This window comes from Cinclus cinclus, chromosome 18 (assembly GCF_963662255.1).
Source record: "Cinclus cinclus chromosome 18, bCinCin1.1, whole genome shotgun sequence".
Classification (NCBI taxonomy): domain Eukaryota; kingdom Metazoa; phylum Chordata; class Aves; order Passeriformes; family Cinclidae; genus Cinclus; species Cinclus cinclus.
This window is the reverse complement of record NC_085063.1, coordinates 10,245,985-10,269,475: the sequence shown is the minus strand read 5'-3', so window position 1 is coordinate 10,269,475 and position 23,491 is coordinate 10,245,985. Positions and strand designations below refer to the sequence as shown.

At 40.9% G+C, this 23,491-nt stretch overlaps 1 protein-coding gene across 4 annotated transcripts in view; it reads right to left on the bottom strand.

The window, feature by feature from the left end:
- The window catches only part of DIDO1 (death inducer-obliterator 1), a 52,535-nt gene that overhangs the window by 5,358 nt on the left and 23,686 nt on the right, over nt 1-23,491 (bottom strand). For 3 of the 4 annotated variants that reach the window (XM_062505019.1, XM_062505020.1, XM_062505018.1), the window contains 9 exons: nt 11,217-11,664; nt 10,145-10,304; nt 9,610-9,726; nt 9,284-9,388; nt 8,694-8,829; nt 8,002-8,548; nt 7,039-7,192; nt 5,963-6,052; nt 5,135-5,330 (listed from right to left, as the gene is read on the bottom strand). In XM_062505019.1, the coding sequence (XP_062361003.1) occupies nt 5,135-5,330; nt 5,963-6,052; nt 7,039-7,192; nt 8,002-8,548; nt 8,694-8,829; nt 9,284-9,388; nt 9,610-9,726; nt 10,145-10,304; nt 11,217-11,664 (1,953 nt within the window). Of the gene's footprint in view, nt 1-5,134; nt 5,331-5,962; nt 6,053-7,038; nt 7,193-8,001; nt 8,549-8,693; nt 8,830-9,283; nt 9,389-9,609; nt 9,727-10,144; nt 10,305-11,216; nt 11,665-23,275; nt 23,464-23,491 lie in introns of those variants that run through there. The other variant, XR_009933772.1, reaches the window with a different exon arrangement.

The window sequence follows — 23,491 nt, the reverse complement described above, 5'->3', positions numbered from 1 at the left end:
CAAAGACACACAGAGATACTGAAAAGTGTTAAAACCTGGGCTAAACATTGCTACGTATCATAAAATCTGTGCTAAAAGTCCACGTTTACACCAATCTATAAATGATTTGTCTCTCTCCAAGTTAAACAAACATCAATAATGGAAAAAAAATCACATCAAACAGAGTTTGGAAACAGTGTTAAAGCTGGTAATTACTCCCAGCTTGCTGTGTTTTTTTCCAGCCAGACATTATTTTAAGGGGCAAGAGAAGCAAGGAAACTGCTGATGTCCCAAGCAAGCCCAGGAGAGGTGTTTGGTTGGGCCAGCACCTGGTGAGGGGGTGAGATGGCCTTGGAGATGCCGGACGCAGTGTGGAAATCAGGTCTCGATATATCAGCAAAAAACACGAGGAGCAGAGCTGCTCCTTTGTGAACACCTTCAGACTTAAAGGAGAACTATATCCAGAAATGATAAGAAAGTTTCAGATAAAGAGGAAAAATGCAAAGGCCTGTAGGCCCGTCACCTGCTATTGCATTTTTTTCCTCCTACACAAACAGTTCCACAGGCAGATAAAACATGCCTAGCATGAAGGGCAGGGACCAAATCCTTTAACATACAGTGGCGGCAAATGTAGAAAATCTTGTAACTTCTGGACTAAAAGGCCTTTAAAAGACCCTCATTTAAGGGCCACTGTCCTTCCCCATATGTGCCACTTATTATGATTTCCATTCAGCAAGGAAGCAGTAATATAGAAACATAAAATAATCTGTGAAATAAAAAATAATATTGCAAAATAAAAGATAATATTCATTGTGGATAAATGGCAACATGAGAGCTCTGATCTATGTTGACCTTCTAGTTAAGATCCCACAAGTAGATAATTTTATATATATGTTCCTTATTCTTACTAAACCAACTTCTCACTACACAATTTTAAATATCTAATTATTAGCACCAAAAACTTTTTGATACCAACACAAACCCCAAACCCCACAGCAGCAGATACATTCTATTAGCAAACCACATAATACATACATTAATCTGGTGAAACAACTCACTGGGACTCCTAAATTTACCACCTAGAGAAGAAAACACATCAGCTGTTCTCCTAAATTAATGAATAAAAAGCCCCAGTTGGTGGGTGTCGACCATTGCAGAGCATCTCCCAAACAGGAGTTCACCCAGAAACTGCCAGCAGGCATTTGCTGTTCTGCTGTTGTTAAAATGTTTTGGTTACTAAATTTCATGCAAAGACTTGTGATTTATGCAATTAGTCACAATGAATTTCAAACACTGGATAACTGAAATAAACAGGTGTCAAAATTCCATCAGGCGGGACAGCTAATAAACAGCAGTTACTGAGAAACCAGGTGTGAATCCCTGAAAGAAACAGAGATCAAGTCACTAATTTAAAAAGGGTAAAATTCTAGCACACTTGCAAGGAAAAAAAAATTCCAGCATCAATTAATAGCATTAGGTATAAATTACTGTGTTTAGAATTCAGTCATCATAGAATAAATCCATTAAAACATTACATTTTGATACTGGAATTTTACACAAATATTAGAAATTTTGCCTAAGCTGACTTCTACACTTAGTTCAGAGATCAAATCCTACGATTCCTTCAATCAAGACACATGGCCAGAGCAGCCATCCTATCTCAATACACATAAATAGGTTAAGTGGCTAATCTTAGGAAGAACAAAATGTTGACTGCAGTCTGCACCACTGCTCAGTGACTGCCTTTCACAAACACACATTTTAAAAGTGCTGCCAGAGTTAGTAGTTTTCAGTAAGAAAGTATTTGTAACAGCTATTATCCTATTACGCATTTGAAATCCCCAGTCTGGTTTTAGAGTTACTTCCTGTAACTAAAGTCATTAGAACAGGACATGCTAAATACTAGTATTGAATTATATTTGTTTTCCTTAGCCCTAAATACATTTTTTCATTAGATCAAGTTTACCATATTTATGTGTTTATTGGCCCCATGTCTCCCTGTCAGCAGCAGCTGGTAAAAGCTGACCTGCACTGTTCAAGACACAACTTCTGCCCATCCCTGACAGACCCGTGGGATTAGACTAACCACACCTGTGGTGACTTTTAAACTGCAGAGACCAACACAAGATTTTACCTTGATCTTATCACTTTAAATACTTGTCCACATTAATCATGAGAGCAATTGACAATTGTCATCAGATTTGTGCCCCCTTAATTCAGGGCTCCAGATGGCTCCCACCACTAACCCTGCTCCAGGCACAGGAGCTGAACTCCTTTGCTGAGTGGAACTGACTGGCACAGTCAGTAATGCCACATTCCTCTACTGCTGCTGCTTTTCCTAATGAAATCTGGTCAACTGAACACATCAAATTCCATTCACAGTTCAGGTAAAATTTTGGTGCATTTGTTTTTTTTTAAGAGCATTCCAAACAGCATGAGGAGATTTCATGCCTTCGTATTACACGAAAACTCACAGTCCGTATCAAAAACTATCAAAAGACATATCAGCATTTGCGGAATCTTTGCTGATATACATCTCTGTTTTATTAAAATTCAGCTACGTAAGATAGTTGTTACAGTCCCATCACCACTAAATCCCTCAGTAAATCACTTTCTGCAATTAAGTCTGATTATACTGCTTTCTACAACTGGAAATGGTGTGTATGTGAAACACAGAAATGAATTCACATACTGTAAACCACTGCAAAAGGACAGTGCAGAAGAGCCTATGGCACCAAAAAATCTGGTAATAAATATTTGAGTTAATTAAATACAAAGCAGGATAACCCTCCATTTTCCTTTGTTTTTAAGCCGCCCACGTCAAAGTTTTCTGCAGATCTTCTAGGTACTAGTGCAGTCCTCAGTTGTGTTCCAAATGCAATCCAGAAAACAGCAGAAATTCCTAATCCATACGTGCCTGATGGGACTGGCTGATACAGCTGGAATATCTTCTAACTAGGATTTCTGGAGTGGCAGGGTTTGATTGTCAGCTCCCTCCTCCCCCCTCAGCTCATATTTATCAAAATATGATAGACCATCTAAAGGTAGCACTTTTCCAGACCCTGCTAGACTCCAGTGGAAGGCACACGATTGAATTTAAGGAGACAATGACCACATTCCACAAAATATTTTTATTGATTGTGAAAGAAAACACAGTAAATTCCATCAGATGTCATTAAGAAGGTGTGGATTACATGCTGTGGATTTCATACATACACAAAACAAGAGGAAAAGCTTACCTGATTTTTTTAATTCGCTTTTAAAACACAACTTAGCACAGCTGAGATAAAGGCTGCCACAGGAGCTTCCAGCAAGTGTTAACTGATGGCAGAACTCTTTAGTGAATCTTCTGTGAAACCAATGGCCTGCCTGCTCTTGGAACCTCGTTTCTGCTAACCTTTAACTGGCCTACAACTATTGATGTCAATTTGAAAACCTGACCTATAAAATTTTCCTCCATGAACACCTGAAGACGAGACCTGAACTTGTTCTGAGCAACTCCTTCCTGTTTTGAAATACTTTTGCACTTGGAACTCAGCAAAACCAGTCTGACATTAAAAATACCTCTTACTAATAGTGATAATAAATAAATAAATAATAAAATATACCTCTTACTAATAGTAAAGTTTGGCCACGTTTGCCAACCTTCAACCCAAGGTAAAGAGTTTCATTTGAAATGAAACCCATAATGGAGAAGTACAAGAAGTATAAAACAGAAAACTGGTATTTCCACAGGAATGCAAGAGGCAACAATTAGGTAAACTGAGTTGTTTAACAGACCAGCAGATTCACAGCAGATTCCATGGCCAATCCCATCATTGTGCTGCTGCCCAAAAAGGATGGCATTTCTTTACTTCTGCCTGGAAAAGCCCATCCACGAGTCAAGATTCTTTGCCTACATCCCTACGCCAACGTGTTTTGTATTTGGTGTTTTCACTTCTTGGCTATGAAATGGGATGAAGTTTTTGCCTAGCTTTCAACAATTCAGTAAATTGTAGACTATGAAGTGCTGAGCTTCAACAATTCTAGTTATATGGTAATTTACACAGCAATAATTCTGCCTTTTTAGCTATTGCCTAGAAACAATCACCTAGTCTGTGCACTGTTCAAGGGCAGATAAAAGAGATTTGAAGTGTATGAGAAAAATCTTGTCTGGGGATTGAAAACCTGTCCCAACCACTGTTGCTCTTGCATGAAAGCTCTGAGAATGCTTTATTGAGATTTGTGCTACACTTGTATCTGAGGGGTAGAGCTCAGTCAGCCTCCCAGAAAGGTGAGCTCCTTGCTGGTTGTTCCATACCTACCGTGTAGTGCCAGCCATGCCACGACAATGGAGTTCTGCCTTCATGGCCACCTGCAGCTCTTCAGCTTCTCAACCTGGTATTTGCTATAAAACCTACATCCTTCTTTGGAAATTAAGCATATGCATCTCCTTATCCTTATATGAAGATGACTCCAAATTTTGTAGAAGGGTGTTGAATTCATTCTCAGTTCTTCTGTCACCATGTTCAACCAAACGCTATTGCAGCTAACTTTATCTAAAGATAGAAGATTCTAACCCTAAGGGATGGGTCCCTTTCTCCCCAAAGGACTGATACTCTGAAGTCAGTGATTTGACTAGAGTTTGAGCTAAGCAGAACAGAACATTTCAAACACCTTGTGCCCCACACTGCATAGACAGATTAACTCAGCACAGACAGTGACAATGCAGTGGAAGCACCAGAAATTTTTTACCTCTGTCTTCACTCTGACTTCTTGACTCCTCTGTGGGATGTGATTCCTGCTTCAATTAAGTGATGGTGAATGGCTCGTAAGGGTCTAGGGTTTGTGATTTTAGGAGTTGTGATAATAGGGTGGGAGTTTTTTGTGGTTTTGTTTGGTTTTTTTTAATATAGTGGCTGTTCCACATCCTTGATTTTATATGCAAATTCATTCTTCTAAGACATATGAGAATCTTGTTGGAAAGACTAACGTTTGGACAATTTTATCTTAGCAGAGTTTGATTTCCAGTTTTTCCCTAATTAAGTACTTTAAAATTTGTTTTATATAAAAAAAAATTATCTAATGATTACATTATATATTCAACAACTTGTCTCAGATTGCCTTTTGTCTTTTGATTTTACCTAGCATTGAACCTCCCCTGTTTTGTGCTTACCTGGTCCCTCAAAGGGCAAGAGTTTGGAAGGAATTGGGTCCTTAGAACTCAGGGGGATCAAGTAGAGATCCTTGACATGTCTGTTGTTATTAGCTACAACACCAAAACGACCACGACTGCTAAAATAGGAGTAGAGAGATATATAGGCAACTTCTTCTTCTTCTGTTGCAGGATGGAAACGAATCAAACACAATTCCTGGAATAGAAAAGCAAATTGGAAAAATTCAAACTGCAACATACCAGCAAATGAAATGGTAAAGGGCATATTCCAGAGGAAAAATAAGCTGTACATTTATCACTCCAACTATGCCCTCAGGGCAACACTAAATTTAAGAGACTACTGCTGTTCAATTTGCAACATTAAAATAGAATTAGGTTTGTCATTTTAAAAAACACAAATTATTTGTGTTTCTTACATCAAAGTGAACAGCTTGAGGCTCAAATGAAAAAGAAATGGAGAATTCTTAGTTTCATGTTTTTCTCTATAATGTCTATCATTTTTTTACCTCTGAAGTGGTTTTAATACTAAGATATTAAATACATTAAATGGTAAGTTCATTTTCCTTAAAATCTGAATTTCAATCTTCAGTATTTCAGTTAGAAAAATAGTATGAAGATTTAACTGCTGTGCAGGAAAGAAACATCAAGATTTACAGCCCAATAAACACATTACTAAAATAAATCAAAAATTTCAGTGAAGTGGTTTAGGCAGTTTTTCATGTGTGATCCATGTCAGTATTTGCTGTTTACTACTCTATATTATAAAAAGTTGTCATTTTACATTGCTGTCTATTTCTCCTGGTTTTGTAAAGGATTTTAAGTGAGTACCTTAGAAAGCGAAGATTTGAGTTTGCCAACATAATCCCAGACTGTCTTCGGTGAGATCCTCCCACCAATATGAATTGTGTCAGGTAAATCCTAAACAAGAAGCATTACATGGTAGTGTGAGAAAAACCAAAAACAAAACCCAAAAAAGGCAGTGCAGGTTGCCCCATCCCAATAGCCCAGTGGATAGTTAAATTTTAATACTTTTTTGTACCTATGCTTTTAAGTTCAGCCAGGCTATTCCTAAATTTGGAGGTGTTTAATTATGGCATGTGACCCAAAGGCCAACAGCATACATGGAACAGATACACATCCCAAACATGGAGAGCAGCAACACATCAAATAGTCTGTATGCCTATTACTGGCATTTATAGAGAAACTATAATACACATATATTTTGGCTTTTATAAGGAAGTTGCCATCTGAAACACAGCTTTTCTCCACATTTGCAATGACACCAAGTCACTTGAATTCTGGTGAATTTCCTGTCACAAGGACAGCGAAACCCATTTCAGCAAAAGCAATACTCAGAAGAGCAAGCAACAACACCAAGTCCTAAACCACACATTTGTGTTTAAAAATTCCTAAGTCACCTAAAACGCCCTTGACAGAAAAACAGAAAAACCTTTCTACTGTCTCATTATTTGAATGTATACCATCTCAGAACAGTACCATCCAACTGGTTTTACTTGAAAATTAGTAACAAGGATGATACCTTTCATAAACAGCTGAACAAAATTTTCCAACAGATTACATCAGTGATCCATCTAGTTTGAAAACAGACCAAGACACACACTTTGAAACACTGGCTCCTAAACAAGGAAGCTGATGTAAAGCCATTATTCCATGTTAGATCCTAACATAGGTATAAACACGTTGAAAGACATTACTATCTTCACAGATTTGGGAGGAATTTTTAAAAGGCTGAGTTTTTTTTCTTGAGCTACTTTTCCTATTACTACAAAGATGTCATTTACCACTGCTACAGCTCTACTGTAACTCTATAAACACACAGTGCATCAGAAACTGCAGCACAGACCCATTCAAACACACACACACACACACACACACACACACACCTCACTAAGATAATCAAAGCACCCGGAGACTGGATACGCTTTAGTGACAAATTTGGCCACACTTTGCATGTTAATAAATCCTTTCCAAATGGTGTTGAGACGAGAGAGAAAGAGGGAAGTGTCGCTGTCCTGAGGTGAGCGAGGCTCTGAAGCACTGCAAAACAAATCCAAACAGAAAGGTTACAGAATACCAAAGAGGACGGGCCCTTCATTTGACATTTTCTTCCCTCCTCCTATTGATCCAATAATTTATTTTGAATAAGTAACAAAATTTTTACTAGATGCTTTGTTAATATTTCCATTAACTTGGAAAGCAAGAAGAAACAGAAAATAAACTTGTAGCTGAAGACAAGCGAAGAAATGCCAAAAGGCATGACTTTTATAAAACCAATTACAGACTTCTCACGAATTAAGTAAACAATATCCTTCTGAAAGAGATTCCAAAGTAAAAGAACTTGCTATGAATAAAACTATTTGAACTGCAATTGCAAAGAGATATACTCAGCAATATTTATTTTTACTACTGTGCATACTCAGAATGTGAAAGAAATTCACTTCCTTTCAAGCTGACCAATTGGTTAATTTTAATTTGTATTTACATGCAACAGTATCCTAGTACAGGACAAAAATCTGGAAATGCCTCTAAGCAATCTCTCCCATGCACTGTCTTTCCAGATATTAATGTCTATTCAGACTTCTAAGTCTGCATGACACTTTCAAGTTCTTATTTCTCTGCTGGAACACTGTAGAATCTTTGCTGTCAACATACACTGATGATCTGAAAACTTTACCAAGACAGAGAAAGTGAATGAGGAGAGATGGCATTTTAAAAATGTGAATTAGCCTCCCTGGACTTTAAACCTCAACAAGCCTTTTGGCTGAGGGAAAGGGAACAGGATATGGGACACAAGGGAATCTGCAGAGAGCCACAGGAGGGATGTGGCAGTTGCTGAGGATACGCACTTGATGTTGGGTGACTGATGAACTGCCAGGTATCTGGGATCTGGTGAGGAAGAGGGTTTGGTTAATATTGATTTGGGGACAGTCATAACTGGTTTGGAAGTTTCCTGTTTGGTTTCCCCCGTGGTGACTTTGTCAGCTGCGGGTGCAGGACGCAGGGCCGGTGTCACGGTCCCAGAGGAGCTGCTCATGGCTGTCCTGGGGTCTCTGCCAGAAACTGTTACGGTTGTGACAACAGGGCCAGCACAGGAGGCAGGGAGAGCAGAGACCTCTTCAGGTACAGCAGAGTCTGTGCTGTTCTGGCTCTGGCTTGTAGGAATGTAAGTTCTTTCTGTGGTTGGCTGGGAAACTGTTTCTGCTGCCGGTTCAACATCAATTTCCATTGCGTCATCAGCGACGGGCTCTTTGTCAGGCTCTGCTGCCGGGGCTGCTGCAGGACTTTCATACTTGGCCTGCACTTCTGGCTTTGATTTCGACTCCACCTTCTTAGCAGAAGTCCCTGTCTTCGCCTTCTTAGCTGGTATCTCATCTTCTGATGCTGAAATCTGACCTATAGATTTATATCAAGTGCTTTTGATTAGTATTTAACAGTAGTTTGGAGAAGCTATTAAAAAAAAACCCAAATAAATAAACAAAAAACACCCTTAAGTAACAGCTCTTTTACTTTGCCCAAGGTTGGCATTGTCAATAAATACCTGTACAGATTTTACAGTTCAGGTCAAAAAGGTGGGCTCGATGCTGACTTGTTGTATCCTTCAACATGCTGCTAAAAATGTCTAGTGAAGGAGCACTGTTCGAATTGGGTGCAGTTCGGGTTGACTCCTGCTGTTCCTAGAAGGGAATAAAAACAAAAAATATTACAGCTGGTCATCAACTTCAACAATAAAAAAATACTTTGAAAATGGTTAATTCAGCTCTTTAAAAGAATACACAGAAGTCCTTGCTTAAAGCATATCATGTTAGATGGAGTTACCACATGATACGTGTCCTCATTTCAAGCCACAGTGCTTTTAAGTAGAGGTCATGTTCAGAAAGAAAATATTTTTCTGTAAGTTGACATCAAGGGCTGAAAAACATACAGCATCTTTGAAGCACCTGCAAAATACACCTATCACTGGCTGTTGCAGTCCTGCACACTTGAGGAATGCTCATAGCACACCTAGTGGACAATGATATCCCCACAGTTCAGTGAAACAATCTGCACTTCAGATGGCAAACACAAAGCCCTAATTGCCATTTCTCCCCCTCCACATCCTCATGCTGAAGGAACAGCCCCAGTACTCACATCAGAGTCAGACACTGGTGGAGAATCCTCCATATTGACAGCAGGCACATGCTCCCGTTTTACAGCTGTTTTCTTGATTTCATGAGGTTTGCTTCTCGACTCCATCTGAAAGAAACCAAACAGCGTTGGTACAAGCTCCATATATTTATTGTACTCTCTACTTTGCTATCATTTGGCATGTTGTAGGGGAAAGGCATATTGAAATTGGATGTTATTACTATTTTGTTAGGAAGAAAATGGCGCATTAATGCATAACGAGTGGTAAAGGTTAGCAAACTTGCTCTTAATTTGTACTTAAGTACATAGAGAAAAATGATGTTACTTACTGCCTTAGCTGGTTTCTCTTTCCACACAGACAGCTCTTTAGATAAAAGCTCTTCTGGCTTCATTCTCACCAGTTTTGACAGGGAGATTTCCTCACGAAGGACACGATGGAAAAGTCCCTGAAAACAGAAGAGACTTTTGCTGTGCTGAAGGGAACCTGCTCAGATAACTGACAACATTAATCGTGCTGGGTAGGCAAAACCTGCTCCAGTTTCTTACTTCTCTATTAAAAATATTACCTACCTATAAGCAAACTTGGAAAGGTGCAGCAACCAGAAATCAGGGATTAAATAGACCCCAAGTATAAATATATCACACCAAATGCTCTAACTATAAATACCAACTGCCAACTAAAGTAGGCCTTGAACTTCTACCCAGATAAAAATATTGTCAAAAATGCTTGAATGGCTTCATGATAACATTTTATCATTTACTTCATAAGTCTCTATTTTGAAACTCCTAATATTGAGGGTAGAGTCTGACATAAGGCCAACAGCACATTTCTATACAAGTTTACTGTTCAAGAAAATTCCAAACCTGGTTTTTGGGGTCCTTGAGATTGAACATGATGCTACGGTATTTGCTCTTGTATCTGTTGTCTGTCACTTGGAACAAATTAAACATCTCCTTCTCAATATTGAGTGCCACTTTCCCTACTTCACTCTCTGTCATGACCAGGTCATCGCTGTCATTGACTCTGTTGTAAACAAGAATAGGAATGTGTGGTTAGGTTGGGGTGAATGATCAGGTACAGTCACAAAAAATAAATTTTTCAGAGCTGACCTCAGCTGCTCGTCATCCAGGAAGGGCTCAAGACACCTTTAAAATGAAACCTCAAAGCCAAAGTCTATCTCAGGACCTTGAAGTCTGGCAAACTTTAATTACTGCCCAGATGGCAATGAATGACATGGCTTTGGGAGACCAAGTCAGCCTTTAGTCCTGCTCATGGCACTGCTAACAGGAGTTTCTCTGTCAGGAGTGACACGGGAAGCCCAAGCACTTGAGTTTTGGTCCTTGAGTCCCCACTGTGACCAGGATTTCCTTTTCAGAGACAATACCAGAGGGCAGTGCTCTGTGGCAAGTCTTTATGGTTGACATTATCTGTAATAATTATTGTGGGAAAATCTGCATTTTTTTTGTGTGTTTGTTACTTTTTTCCTGTCCTGAGTGACAGTTGCCCATAAACAAGAATTTCTTGTTGTTGGTTTTCATGCTGGGATATGAGGGAATCTCTCCTTCAATGACCTTTAACCTTTCACTATGGTATTTCTTGTACTGCGTTCCCTACAGCTCTACATCTCCAACACTGCCATCTCTAAAACTCAGACCACCTACATTATAAAAGCTTCTATGCTGTGATGTAATCCTTCAACTGTAGTTGTCTCAATATAAACAGAATAGCAAGGTTTGTTTTTACAAAGGCTTTAGCACATGCACATTTGTTTTTCATCAGGAATTTTTATTTCAAATATAAACCTGAGATGCTGATTGCACTTGTAGTAATTTGTTGCATAAATTCAATCCCTCAAAATTTCTTATCAAGACAAATTAGACTCTGCATGCTACTTCTAGGTGCAGCTTCCTATATAAAAGTGTTTTGAATTCCCACCTCTTCCATAAAATTTCTTTCAGGGATCGTCGAATATTCTGTCGAATCTGAGAGTTGGGCTGTGACTGGGCAGGACTGGCTGAGGCTTTTGCTTGACTACTTCCAGCTGCAGCTGGCATGGAAGACAGTGAAGGCTTTTTGATTCCTCCACTCAAATTGGAAGACGGAGCTGCTTTCTTGGCAACTGATGAGCCATGAGAGAGAGGTGACTGTTTGGAAGGAACACTGCCTGATGAAGGCCAAGGTTTCTTGGGAATGACACCTTTGAAACTTCCAGCAGGTTTCACTGGTGGTTTGGTTACTGATGCGCTGGAGAAGGATGGGGACTTCTTTGAAGGCAGATTTTTGATGAGAGAAGAGGACTGTTTCTCCATGATAGATACTACAGCCTTCTTCGGTGCTGATGTGGACTCTGCTCGATCTTCGTTCCTTTTCTCTTCTCTTTGAGCTGTTAAAATGAAGAGGAAAATACTGTATTAAAGGCTTAACTTTGTAACTTCATATTCTTGAAGGCCAAATGCCAATCTAGAAAGAAAACTCTGTGGAATACCATCTCCAGTGAATAACTACCAGGCAAGAAGTTTAAGCTATCTATTCTCACTTGCATTGTTAAAAGTGATTTTTAAAATCATGGTTGACTAGTTGGTTTGTTGAAAATTTTCTGCATTAAAAAAATGGGAGAGAAGGCACCACCTTCAAAGATTCCTGAGTGGGACTTCATGGTTAAGCTTCAAAATCAATCCAAATTTTTGTACATACAAGAAATAGAAATAATGCAATATAATCCACACTCTACAAAGCACTTTACAGAACCAGTTAATTACAATGGTTGACCTGACAACAAAGTCCATGAATTTGAAATTGTATTAACACTACACTAAATTGAGTATTACTGAATAAAACTATCCGGTTCTTAGCTAAAGTCTAGATTTAAAAAATATTTAAATGTTAACACTACTGCTCAGGCTGTAGCCATCTAATTCTCACCATTCTCAAACTATTCCATTCATAATATTCAGTTTTCCATTTACAATTCTAATGTTACAATAATTGATACACATCATGTACAAGAAAACTTACCAAGTCTCAGTAACAGCTCCGGTTTTCACACATGTAAAAATATACTTGCATGGGATTTCAAAAGCAAATGTGCTTACAAATTGCATGTTATCTGTACTACCTCCTGATACCCAGCAAAAAAAGCCGAACCCCAAAACTGACACATCCCCCTCCATGAGAATATCATTTCCAAGGCATCAAGGTTACAGTGGGAAAATACCAGCACGTGGATCCTGAAAGCCTAAATTGGGACGGGTTCTGAGGGAAACCACCAAAAAACAACTCCTAAAATAGTTATTTCAAACCTTGTTGAAGGTTTGTAGATGTACCAGCCCACACACTTTTGGTCCAATGTGCAGGACACTTCGTGGGCAACCTCCAAGAATTCCAGTAACTCTACCAAGGAGCAACTGGTCCCTCTTTACCTTCCAGGTATGCTATGAGAGCAGAAATCACTGGAAAAGGTATAAACTGTCCTGAGATGGACTTGATAGGGACCAAGCCCTCCTGGGGTCATCTGGTTCAAAACACCCCACACATCAGCATAAATTCCCAATGGAATAATCCCTCAAACTGTGGAAGATCTGGAATTCTTAAGGGAAAAATTACTCCCTTATTTTGTGAAGAAATGGCCTCACAAGTTTCTGCATGCCTAGTGGAGATCAGCACTTCCATGGACAGCAGCACACACTTCCAGCAATGCCCCTCCTCACCCCCCTCCCTGTAACTGGCCCTCAGTGCTGGCAGTTTCCGTGGACACCAGTGGGAGATGAGCCAAGGAATACCACAGGAATTGACCTTTTGTAAGGTCAAGTGCAAGGGTGCATGCTCAACTTCTGCTGGAACAAAACAAGCTGGAAGATCGAGACACTGTATCTTTGTTCCCAATTTTCTCCTAGAAGTATTTGACAACTAAAGATTTTTTCTGAGCCAGATTTAACTACCGAAGTGTAAAACAAAACCCTGTCAAAGTACATTAACTCATTTCATAGGCAGTGATGATTTTGCTAGAAAGGAAATGCACTTACTACTGTCACACTACTCCCAGAGTTTTCCCTAGACTGGCCTTGATTCCTATCTGACTGAATGAGGGACACCTGTGTGACCCACAGTGTCTCTCCCCGTCTCCCCTAACACTATTCCAGTTGTCAGGAGGACTCTGGCAACCCCAGGAGGGAGGAAGGGGGTAAGGAACTATTGTTGATACAGTTGATTTGGTCAGGCAGGATCCCCACAACTCAAGAGGTAACCAGCCAACTTATTCTGAGGTCAGTCTAGAACAGAGAAATGGCAAATATCCAAAACGTGTGCAATGGTAACACTGCAGGAATTACTCCCATTCTCTTTCTCCTGGTTTATTTGATCTTCTGCACAGAACGGTACCTTTTCAGGCAGGTAGGACAGCAGCACACTCTGTGACATGCCACAGCAAAGCAGGACAGAATACCTTGCCTTGCAAAGTGGTGACAGCAAAATTCAATCCTCAGTACTAAGACGTTTAGTTCTTTGTGGTTACAGCACAAGTATGACTAAATTTATTCTTAATCCTCTAACCACTATTTAATGATTAGTTCAAAATAGTTAACAAAAACTACATTGGTAGAACTAAAAATAGTAGAACCAAGATGTTTTGTATCCACCAGATATATATATATAAGAACTATACCCACAGCAAACACCTTTCTGTTACAAACAGCTGTATCACAGTAAGGATACAGACTTGTAAAATATATTAATAAATAAATAAAAGCTACTAGTACAAAGCTAGAGTGACATTCCTGGGGCTGAAGGTCAGCAGTATCTAAGAACACAAAGCATCCTTTAACCTGCCAGCTGACACCAGGACTTATTCTAAAGGTGCGTAATTTTATGCTTCTTTAGCCAAAAGAAAACATGCAAACAGCTCCCAAGTATCATGCACTCCTGACAGTTTCAAGCTACAGTGCTATTTTATACTAATTTCAAGTGCCCCCTGAGCAGGAGTTGTTGAGCAGACTTGGATGGTACAGATTCTCCACGTACTAACCCAGCCATAAGTGACTCCTTCAGTTCTCCAGAGCTACTAAGGTTCTGTTCAAACTGACACTGTCCAATCAAGAATGTGCAGGCTTTGAAAAAGAATCCAGAATACTTAGATCCTCTCTACAAACAACCTATGACAGCTGTACATGAAGCTAATCTAAGACAAAACAAAACAAACAAAAACACAAAAAAAACAAAAAAACAAACTAAACAAAACAAACACCCCCCCCCCCCCCCAACCCTTATCCTGTTTTAACAATGAGAAATCAGAATTTTTCTGCTATAAAGTTTTGGGTTTTAGTGTCAATGTGCTGCCCCATAATTCAGCTGAAGCAACTCAACTGTGCATTACACAGGTCTTAGATCCAATGACCAGGAGCACCCAGGGGAGGGTGGGGAAGGAACAGTGCTGTTCCCTGGGGTGGCAGCTCCGTCTATTGATCTATCCACAACAGGAGCACACCCCAAAGCTGACAGCACCCTGACAGGTATGGGAATGTGACAAGTGTATGTTTGGAAGCACTAACAGCAGTACGTACTCTTCTCTGAGAACAGTACACCAACACATATGGGGTTTTACTTCTGAACAGATGCCAGAGCTGCTCAGCAAACAGGTGAGAGATAATAGAGCAGCTATTCCCTCAGCCCATGATTTCCAAGTGCTTGGCTGTGCAGTCTATGGGCAGCATGAGAAGGAACAGCCAGTGCTGCACACACGCTGGCCCCAGTGTTTTGTACCATTGTGGGTTTGGTCCTTTCCATCAGTAGCTCCAGTGGACCTAGAATAAATGTCCTAAACCAAATTTAAAATATAAGAATGAGACAAGCACTGAACATCAGCCAATCCCACTTAAGAGATTGACATGGAGTTTCACCAGTGGCAGTTTAGAATAAGACATTTGGTGGTTCTCCTATCCAGCACTTTTATCACCCAGGTGAACCTCCCCGGCTTGATGTCAGAAACAATTTAAAATAACAGTAATTCCTAACTGCCCCATTCTGTCTCATGGGCCACTTGTTACAACAGGATCCTTACTGACTGGAGGGATGCATGGGCTAAAGAGACCGAGGTGCAGCTGCAACTAATGAGCCAACATGTTCCCAAGGTGAAACCCAACAAGTCCTCTGGCAGAAAACCATCCCTTCCTCCCAGGCTTAACAAACGGCATTACTCTGTGTGCTCACTATAGACAGAACAAGAATCCCTCCCTTGAGGAAATTCCCCTCGCAGTTACACCTGACATTACAACATAGAGCCATGAACGAGGCTTCTGCATGCAGAGCAGGACAGAACTGCCACAGCACCTGCAGGGACAGATGAGCCCAACAGCTCCAGGTACTTGCGAGCCTCTCAACACAGTGTCTCAGCACTGCCAGGCCACGGTGGATGCCCGGTTTCAGCAGGATTTCCACAGCACAGAACTGCTAACTCTGCATGAAGGATTTGCGGGCTGTATTGCATCCCAGTCCCTCACCAACACTGAAAGGCTGGGTTTTACACCACCAGCATGTACACTATCCAAAGGAAACTTTGTTTCTTCTCTTATCTTTAAAGGATATTTCCACAGAGCATTTAAGTCTATTCTGGTTCTTCCCCCTTTCCCTCTCCACCCCATGCTTTTGAGTAATAGCTTTTGAAAGCCACTTCAAAATCTAATTCCAATTTCTATATAAGTTCTCATTTGTGACAAGCTGTTTTGGTGAAACCATTACCTAATTTTTCCAATTTTTAAATACCAGAATAAATGTGCTATTCCTTTTCTCTGGATAGTTTTAAGATTATTCAAATCAAAGCTCTTCAAAAGAACTTCAATTTCTGACTCTAGTTGATGTTAAACTTTTAAATACTGTGGAGATAAACCACAGGTTGCTACACCTGAAGAGCCTGTTTCCCAATGACTCCAGTAAAGCAGTTTTTTGCTATTTTTCTAAATTAAAAAAAGCATCACAGCTCCTCTTACAGGACATTAAAGCACTCCAGTGCAATACATCTTGCAGTCATGTAGAATACTGTAATTTTCTCTACACAATTATGACTTTGGCATAAGGCTGTTCATACAGCAGCACCACTGTCTCTGGTGTCTACTATCTTAATGTTTCCCCTGTGTTCTCTTCCATCTACATTAATCCACTTCCTTTCCCCAGGATTAAATTCTTCCAGGCAGTGTGAGAGGAGCCGATGGCTGTGTCACGTCCAGCTTGCACAGAACGTTCTGCAGTGGGAGCGCAGGCCCAAGGGAGCAGGATGTCAGGAACCCAGCACTTGAGGGGACACTGCCCAGCAGAGGCAGCCCAAGCCTGTCTGGGTTTTACTGCTCCTTTTCAGACTTCTCTCTCACTACAATAGAGAGTTTTAGGGAAAAAAAAACAAAACCCCATAACCACCTTTCAGTCTTATGTATGGTATGTGAACTTCCGTGGCACCAACAGTAAGAAAGCTGGTAATCAACATTTTTCTTAGACAATAAATCTGTGAAATTCCACAAGATTAGTAATGCAACCTAAGCAGAGAACAGCCACTTGTGATCCAGCTGTTCAAAACCCAATCACTCTTACTACTCTTTGAGTAGGTCTTTATGACTTTAGAGGGAAGAGAACCCACAGTGCTGCAGCACTGCAGTTGTGATCAACCCATTAATACCTGTTAGAAAGTACACAGCCAGTGTAAAGGCTGTCCAGAGCTGTGCAATTCCATTCTGTTCCATTCATCAAGAGCTGATCTCTAGAGGTACCAGCACTGGCCCTTACACCAGCTGACAGGAAGACAGGTGTGCACAGCTCAGCAGAGCCAGCCACATCTGCAGGACCTGCCCTGCCAGCATTTCGGGTGTCACACAACACTCAGGCAGCGAGCTCAGCCTCGAAGTCCCTCTGGGTCTGGCAGCTCCTCGGGCTCAGCCGCAGGTGGCTGCGGTGGCCGTCCCCGTGCCGTCGTCTCAGTGCTGCAGCTTCTCCTCTGGCACACAGGGCAGCACAGGCTTCTGGCCTATGAGGGAAAGACCTCACCCCCCCTTTCAGTAGCTGAGAATTTAACAACTGCATTTCCCCTCCAGATAATTGCAGAAGCAGAGGACAGGCAGATTTCCCAACCTCAGAACTGGTGTGGTTCAGCAGTTTCCCACCGACACTCAGCCCTCGGCCCAAGAGGAGCTGTCTGACACAGCTGTGTCACGACCCCCTCCTGTGTGACTTGTGACAGGAATAACCTCAACGGAGCAGAATTTAACCAACCCCCCTACCCCAAAGCAGCGCCCACTACTGAACTTTCGTCCACGAGTTCTTCAGAGATGAAACCTTTTGGAACTGAAAAAACGGAGTAAAACACATGGGCGGCTCGAGCAGGTGCTTCAGCTGTCAGTCCTGAAGCACTCCACAAGGGGAAGCTACTTACCGGTTCCGAGCCAGCTGTGCCCAGTCCCGTGCTGGGGCCACCCGACATCTGTGCCTCGGGCACTGCTCAGCGCCGCCGGGTGCCCCGAAGCCCCCTCTGGTGGCACCGAGCACCGGTGCCCGCGGCTGTGCAGATGAGGAGCTCCGGGACCGCTGCAGCTCCTGCCTGTTCCACTGCTCTCTCCTCACACCTGCTTCTGCAGGGCTTTTTGTCACTTCCCTCCAAGGTAACTCAGTGCTGGCTCTAATTCAGACACGTTGAGCTGCTCTTAAATCGATTTCAGTGTTCATTTTCACTGTTACCTGCCCCATCTCCTTCCACTTTCAATACCAACCAAACTTTATTGAACACTAGTGTCTGGCATGTGCTGACTGCCCCACCGCTGCTCTCTGAAAGCCTCCATCAGTTCTGATCTGCACCGCAGTTAAGCTGCCTGTGTGCCAAGCCTCTACATTCAGGCACACAATGTAAATCTGCCTCCAAAGCTAATATAGGAGACTCAGAGCCAAGGGCCTGCCTTTTCTGCAGTGATTTGTGTACAAGCAAACCTGCAGCTCTGTGCTGATGCACATCTGCAGCTTCGACACAGGAGCTTTATTTTAATCTACATGATACTGTAGTGACCTATCTGATCTTTTAGACAACTGCCCCTTTACTCCTACCCCTCCTGATGGAGAGATGCACTATCTGAGGCAAAAAAAAAAGCTTCTCATTTTCCAGACTGTTCATGGATTGGCATCATCACTCCTTGCAGGGACAGGCCATCTTCGGGTTCCAAGCTCAGCACAGATCGGACACAGTGAATCAGCAGCAAACTTGATTTAAAGTGCAAGTGATCACCTCCAAAAAATCCCTTTTATTTGGGGACTAGCAAAGAACTTTTTCACTGGCTATGCAGTCAAGTGAGCAAGTTCAAAGAACTGAAGTAAAATTAGTAAAAGAAAGCAAAACAGCAAGAGGGTGGTGAGAGTTTTTAATCAAACTTTCATCACTTTCAGTGTTGATGATGAGATAAACCACCCTCATATGCATAGTGCCTCTGGAAGCTGCACCAGCTTTCTGCCCCCCAACCCTTCCCCTGAGCAATGGTTCTCACACTGAATCCACGCACCCCTGATGGCAGGAGTGCTGGCCTGCTGTCTCCGAGTGCCTCAGGCGTGCTGGGTGTTTGAGGCACATGCCAGCAGCACATGCCAGGAGCAGGGACCAGCCTTCCTAACTTAAGAGATGGCAAAAATCTTCACGTGGCTGCCAGCCACAGGGCACATGTGACATACCTTGCAGAGCAGAGAAGGGGAGCTCCAGTAGTTCACAGGCAGGTGATGAAATGCCTCCCCAAGGATCCCACTGCTCCATTTAACTGCCTGGGTCCCAGAGGACGTTGGTTTCAGCACCTCTATGGCCTGCCTCCCTCCACAGGCAGGGCTCAGGTCTTGTGCCAGCCTCAGGCCAGCACAGCCCCTGCCCATCTCTCGATGGGAGTTCAGCACTGGAGCCTTCAGGTTATACTCCTGTACAACCCTTCCAAAGCCAGGTCTCCAAGGTGAATTTCTCAGAAGTTCTGGCAGACTCATCTTGGGTATGCTGATCGTTACTGGTCTGTCAGCAGCCTTTCTGAGAACTCTAGTTCAAACGTTTAGGCCAGACCTACCAACAGGGCAGCCAGGTGTCCCAGAAAGCAGCCAGTACCAAAAATCAGTAATTCTTTTAATTTCCCTGGTACTAGTCAATATTTACTGCCTCTCAGGACGGGCCTACATTGCAGAATACAGCATTAAGACACCTTGGCTTTCTAGGAGTCAATTCACATGCCAGCAGTAGTTCAGTTATAACAGTATGGGACCTGGCAGAGCCTAGTTTTTCCTGTGGGGAAGTACTCACAGCAGTTTAAAAGGAATCCAGTTTAACTACAACCAGTCCTTGCAGGCAAACAAACATATCTGTGGCTTAAGTAGCAAAGTTTAATATATTAAAATTAAGCTAAACCAACAGCAGTATATCCACATCTACTGCACTTAACAGTCACAATTTCAGCTGGTACAATCCTGCCTGAAAAGAAGAATTACACTGGCACCAGCCTGTGGGTAGACAAGGCCCTATCTTTTACTTTTCATATCAGTACTTACAGCTCCCTACACCACTATCACTTCCTGAGCCATAAATCCTGTCTTGAGTTCACTCTATATTCCTCCTGCTCTCTGCAGAGTGGTTTATTTTCTTTCTTTCCTATCTTCATGCCGTTATTACGTAAAGGAAAAAAAAACAAAACAAGGAAATGCACACAAATTATGCATGCTATAATCCTGCCATTCTGATACACACAGCAGTTTCTGCTGGTGGGGCATCCCACTATCCCCGTGTTCTATTCCTTATTTTGTTAATGTGTACAGGAACAAACAGTCTGAGATCGTTAACTACAGAAGCACATCCTACTCCCTTTGTGAACTGCTCTTGAGTGTGGAAAAGTTCAGCTGCAGAAGTGATGAAAAAAACTGAAATGGGATAACAAAAGGATATCTGTATCACCAGAGCCAGGGCTCCCACTTCCAGGAGGTGGCAGCGTTGTCCCCTCATGATCCCCTGCTAGGAAGCAGGAGCAGGAACACAAACCTAAGAGGTTTTCTCTGAAGGAAACACTCCCCCTTCCAAACCCCACTCATTAAGAACTTCAGTGAAATACTGGCACCAAATAGGGCATGACCATAATTTTGCTATAAATTCACACTGTATCTGCCTGCAGTTACTCTAAACACAAGTTTAGTGATTTGGTGTGACAAGTGCTTTCCACTCTGAAGTCCTCCCACAAGAACAGTAATTTAATGCTTCCTTCTGAGCTTCTGTCCAATAAACCCTCCTCACTCTCCTGCATGTTTAGTTGCTCTTTTCACCCAAACTGAGTAAATTATCACTTCATGTATTTAAGTCTAATAAATCAGGTGAACTTCAAAGCTTTGAAGCACTAATGAATACCTGGCATACTTAGGACTGGGTAGTTTAAAAATTGGGACACTGCAAGTATTTACCCTCTTTCCCTCCTTTCGTAATAATTCTCTTATTTTTAAACTGCATTTGCTGCTGACTTCTGCTTGACAATTAATAGCAAAAATATAGAAAAAAGTCTCTTACAAGTGCTGCTGCTGTAACATGGATCTCTGAACAATGTTCATGAATCTCAACAATCCACATACTTATATGAATTTGGAAGCCAGGATGACTTCTGAAATGCAATATAAAAGCTGAGCACTGCATATTAAATTAATACAAATTATCCTAACAAAAGTAAAAGCAACTCTTCTGAAAGGAATGTGACTCAGACCTCATTTCCTTTTATACTGTGTACTTCAAATGCTATCTGAAACTTTAGAAGTACTTGTACTTAATACTCATTTATCTAATCTATCAAGGTATTTCCCACTCTAGTTTTCAAATGAATCAAAAGGATTATTTTCACTGGGTACAGAAAGATGGAACACAGTGTCATTTTTCAGGCACCAGATTCTGGTATACAAAGTCACTTTTAAGTTGTAACTCACATCCCCAGAAGACAAAGTTAGGAAATGAAGAAACACAAACTGATGGGGTAACAGAAGGAAAAGGTATCACTTCTGTATAACTGCACAGCAGTAGCACCAAATACCCCTTTTTTTAACAAATGCAGAACAGGCTGGGAGAAAGGCCCTGGTGGTAGGCTTAGATACAAATACAGTATATGCTCCCACCACCCAGTACATCTTTAAAAGTGACTTGATTTTCTTGGTACTACTTAAAACAACTGCTTCATGTAATAACAACAAAATCTTGTAACTCACAAGTAAATATATAAAATAAATCTATGTTTGAAATTATCAACTGGCTGATGAAAAGAGTATTAGAGAGTGATTATGTTGAACAGGTAGACTTTTCTTAATTCTGAGAACACCTCCTGGACTAAATTTACAAATGAGGATTTGGTGAACATGACTGGAAGCTCTGGAAGAACACAAGCAGCATTCTAAAATACTGCATTTGGAAGTCTTTTGCCTCTTCCAGACTACAAGTATTTCATACTCAATGTTCAGAAATGTGCATTTCTTAAACTGGGAGTTGCTTGGTCTGAAGATTTGCATCTAAATCAGATTATGTTTGGTCCAATGAACATGTTTTCCTTGACAGACTAGCTCACACTTAGAGACTTCTCACTCTCAGATACATGAAGTAAAGTGAGACACCTCTCATGAATTTCCCTCACGCTGCAACTTTCAGATTCTGAAGAGCATATTAAGACTTTACTTAAAGAAATAAAATCTGGTAGAGTACTTTGCACATGGTGCATTGGCAGCTTCTCAGGAAGACTACAGCTCAGACCCATCCACTGAAAAGCAGGACACATTTTCTCACAAATACAAACAATTTATCTGGGCATTTAGTAGTGGCACAGTTCCCACATATCAGTGCAACTTACCTTAAAAAAAAACAAACAAAAAACCAACCATCTGAAGTTCTTCCTTGCATTTGATATGACAGTTCTTCATCACATGAACTAGGTTGCTCTCTAGTTGTTGCTAAAGTCTGGTATTTACAATCTTCTGGAATCAACTTCACTATTTAGCTACAGCAATCCAGTTTTATACTGGAAGTGGTTAAATCTGTAAAACCTACAGTGTGGTAAATCTTAAGAGCAAACTCAATTAAAAAAACCTTCAAACTTTCTGCCTCAAAAACCTGTATTCCTATCTCCTAGGGAAAAAACAAACCCTATAGGAGTAAGGACATTTAAATGCACACCTGTAACTGTCAGAGTCAGAAAAATCTGATGTGAAATAAGCCCTTATAGTTTCATTTATGTCTTTCTACTAATTTTAGTTATGTTTAAAAAACTACTGTTTCTGACAAAAAAGCTAATTTTTCTTTAAAACAGTCTTAAAAGAATGGAAGTTAATTAAAATATATACCTTAAGGACAGTTTACTGTACAAAAGGGAAAGGGCCTAATATGCAGCAAAAATACACAGAGAAAAATTACAACCATTTAACTTGATGTGGGTAAAGAGCATTAAAATACACCTGGTATGTGCTATGTTCATCAACAGCAATTTAGGGTAGCTCGTGTTCCCTCAGTGTTTGAAAATTCTAACTGGAAAATATCATCTTAAATATTATTTATATAGCTATCAGTTACTTTACATGTAAGTGTTCAATAATTAGGTTTACTCATCAAAACAAAATGTAAATTGGCTGAAGCGTGGTCACAAAAGCTGTGAGAACTGAATTTCTGAATTCATTACTGTTCAAAGGAGTAAACACGAGGTCACGTAGCTTGTAACTGAAATGTCAGATTGCATCTCAAGTTCCATAACTGCATTATAAAACTACTTAGATGGAGTCAATCAAAAAATGTCATGAGCAGAAAGACTTGTTCAAGGTTTCAAAGCAGCATTTACTTACCTTTACATGAGTTACAAGGATGCTACTCAAAACCTGCAAAAATATGCAAGGCAGTATATCTGCCCAACATCCAGTTGAGATGTGCTCTTGTGTGCGTGGATAATGTGTGGAATATGGACAGAGAAAGGGAATATAAAGAAAATAAAGATACTAGAGTTCTGCCTCCCCCCCCCCCCAATATAAAAATAAAGGATGGTCAAGTCATTTCATGTAAAGAAGAAAAGCAGCAGGAATATACTTGACAGTTAAAAGCTGTTTGCAGAGGTGTCAAGTATCGTTGGGTACCACGCTGAAGATTTCACTCTGGGCACCAGGCACTGAAAATGCAAGACCTGAGAGACAGGTGCCAAATCTAAATCACAAAAATACAGTTGAAATTA